The sequence below is a fragment of the Sinocyclocheilus rhinocerous genome, unplaced genomic scaffold, assembly GCF_001515625.1.
Source record: "Sinocyclocheilus rhinocerous isolate Xijiao unplaced genomic scaffold, SAMN03320098_v1.1 scaffold430, whole genome shotgun sequence".
Lineage (NCBI taxonomy): Eukaryota > Metazoa > Chordata > Actinopteri > Cypriniformes > Cyprinidae > Sinocyclocheilus > Sinocyclocheilus rhinocerous.
This window is the reverse complement of record NW_015668442.1, coordinates 1,058,887-1,061,893: the sequence shown is the minus strand read 5'-3', so window position 1 is coordinate 1,061,893 and position 3,007 is coordinate 1,058,887. Positions and strand designations below refer to the sequence as shown.

At 40.2% G+C, this 3,007-nt stretch overlaps 1 protein-coding gene across 1 annotated transcript in view; it reads right to left on the bottom strand.

Annotated features, from left to right (window-relative positions):
• The window catches only part of LOC107734042 (protein FAM135B-like), a 59,216-nt gene that overhangs the window by 30,616 nt on the left and 25,593 nt on the right, over nucleotides 1–3,007 (bottom strand). Inside the window, exon 5 of the mRNA XM_016545911.1 lies at nucleotides 1,251–1,321. Coding sequence (XP_016401397.1) covers nucleotides 1,251–1,321 — 71 coding nt within the window. The remainder of the gene's footprint in view (nucleotides 1–1,250; nucleotides 1,322–3,007) is intronic.

Sequence of the window (3,007 nt, the reverse complement as noted above, 5' to 3'; positions counted from 1 at the left end):
TTGATGTTGTAACCCGCTGTCGGTGAGTCAAGTCTGTTCATGCCTCGTCAAGTCTGTCCATGCCTCGTCAAGTCAAGTCAAGTCAAGTCAATGTATTGATGTTGTAACCCGCTGTCGGTGAGTCAAGTCTGTTCATGCCTCGTCAAGTCAAGTCAAGTCAATTCAAGTCTGTGTATCTTGTTTGGATTATTGTTTGGATCACACTGTAAATAAAACTGCACTTGGGTTCTCACTACTCTCACCTTCAGTGGACTGATTCGTTACACATGTTATGAATTCAAAACGATTTTAACATGCTGCGACATTTGAAAACTGATACTTTTGAACGTTAGCGTCACATCCAGTTTCATATGTATGGGTTTTTATAATCCGTAGGTTTGTTCAGTAGCTCACGCAGTTTGGAGTTTGACTTCAGAGGTGAAGAGCTTGAGCTGTTTTTCACAAAACAGTTCAAACCTGAATATAAATAAGTTCAAATGGCATGGTTGCATCAACAAATTTGTTTTGCATTTGTTAACACTATCAGGTAGGTTTAGGGTTGGGTTTGGTGTAGGGGATATTTCCAACACGATACAGCGTTAACTTTTAGTGACACTCGGATATTTGAATTATGAACCACTGTAATACGTACCTCAAGCAACATAATTAAAACACAGCAATACGTGCCTATATCAATGTAACAAAAACGTGCCAGGGTCACGTATTGAACTTTTGGTCACTTTGAAACTGCCTTGAAACGTGCAGCAAGGTACGTAATAACGGTGTTGCTGAAATGTATGTGTTTCCAATGAGCCTGGGTTGAAAAATTCAGCATTGCATCACAGGAATGAATTACATTTTATGATATATTCAAATAGAAAAGTTATTTTAAATTGTAATAATATTACTGTTTTTACTGTATTTTTGATCAAATAAATGCGACTTTGGTGAGCAAAAGAGCCTTGTTTCTTACCGACCCCAAACTTTTGAATTCAGTGTAATGTGGTCTGCAGCGTTAAAAAGCGTAAAAAAAAATATTGCTTCTTTATTTGTCACTCTGTACATGGAAGATCAAGTTGTGGGATACAGTACTCAATGTTTAATATACAAGCAGAACTTAGGTAAAGAAATAGAAGTCATTTCCTTCATACTGAAAATTTGCATGCTATGCAGAGTATTCTGACCATATACTGCAAAAATAGCATGATAGTATAAGCCATTCTGAACACAAGCAGTGATGATGCAGAGGGCGAAAATGATGGGATACTCACTGCTGTTCATTGTCAGTGAAGTGCAGATCTAGTTTGAGCTGGACATCCACCTCACTCACAGCTTCCTCCACCTGAGAGACACATCAACACACATGTCATTCACAGCTAACTGCAGAACCTTGAAAAACAAAGCAAGATCTCCTCTACAGCATTCCTGCAGCGCAAACAATAGAGCATGTGTTCATATTTTCATCAAACGCTTTAGATAATCCATAAATGTGATGTAAGATAGAGTGAAGTGCAAGAAGACTCATATCAGTCTGTCATAAAACATAGTGTACCATCAATCAACTAATCAATATTAGGTAATGAACTGTCAGCCAGTCGGATATTTTAATCAAACAGCATAATGTGGTTGACGGGGTGTTTGGGTGATTGCACTCTATCTTTATGATCTGTGCATTTTGTCCGCTATATGGCTGGTTGTTTCGTGAATGTTTATGGAAATTTTTTTAATAAAAATTATAGCACACCTCTCCTGAGGTGTTATATTTATACTATGGGGCCGTTGAATGCTTGAATCTGATTGGCTGACGAACGTTCTGAGGTGTGCAATTATTTTCAGGGAAACGCAGGGCGAACGTAGTTCCAGGCAGCTCTCTTGACCGCATTACAGTTCCATATCACTTCGCATAGTTAACTGTAATACCGGAAATTAGCATACAGTACCTATACAGCACACAGGAATTACTGCAATCACACGTGCTCGCACACGCACACTACGGTCACGCAGTTTGCACAAAAAGGTGTTGTCAGCGCTGCCCTGACGATTTTATCAGTTAGCCTATATAGTGTAGCAACTTAAAGGCTACACATGACATTTCTCACTAGTTCACATTCACGCTCACACACTCACACACACACACACACACACACTCATTCACACTCACTCACTCGTACACACACTCATTCACACTCACACTCACACTCACGGCGAACGTAGTTCCAGGCAGCTCTCTTGACCGCATTACAGTTCCATATCACTTCGCATAGTTAACTGTAATAACGGAAATTAGCATACAGTACCTATACAGCACACAGGAATTACTGCAATCACACATGCTCGCACACGCACACTACGGTCACGCATTTTGCACAAAAAGGTGTTGTCAGCGCTGCCCTGACGATTTTATCAGTTAGCCTCTATAGTGAAGCAACTTAAAGGCTACAAATGGCATTTCTCACTAGCGAGGTAATAACAGCGCTGTTTAGAGACGCTGCTGCAGAACACTGTTGAGGGACACACAGAGGTAGCCTAATTCACACAAGCTCTCTCTCTCTTTCTCTTTCTCTGTGTGTCTCGGTCTCTCTCGCTCTCTTTCTAATAACTTCATTAATAACTGCATTAGAATGCTATCAACGGCTCAAGCCTCCATTACCAGCTTTAAAATGACGTTTTGGAACTAGCAAAAGAGGCGTTGGATGAGATGCGGAAGAAATAATCCTACTCACAATAGCGATTTAAGTACAAAAACCGGACGAATCCCTTTAAATATATAATCTGATCGATGTCTTGAGGTGTGGTAACCATAGTATAAGCGGAATAATTGACTCCGGGCCGTTGAATTATTAGAAAAATAATACACACTCCGCTTCGTGTCGTGGCCGCATCACCACCTCGGGTGTGCATTATTTTTCTAATAATTCAACGGCCCGTCGTCAATTATTCCTTACTTAATAATCCACTGGATTTTATGGGACATTCTGATGGTCTCTCAAATGACTATCCATTTCCCATCGTGAGTGTCCTGTATTAT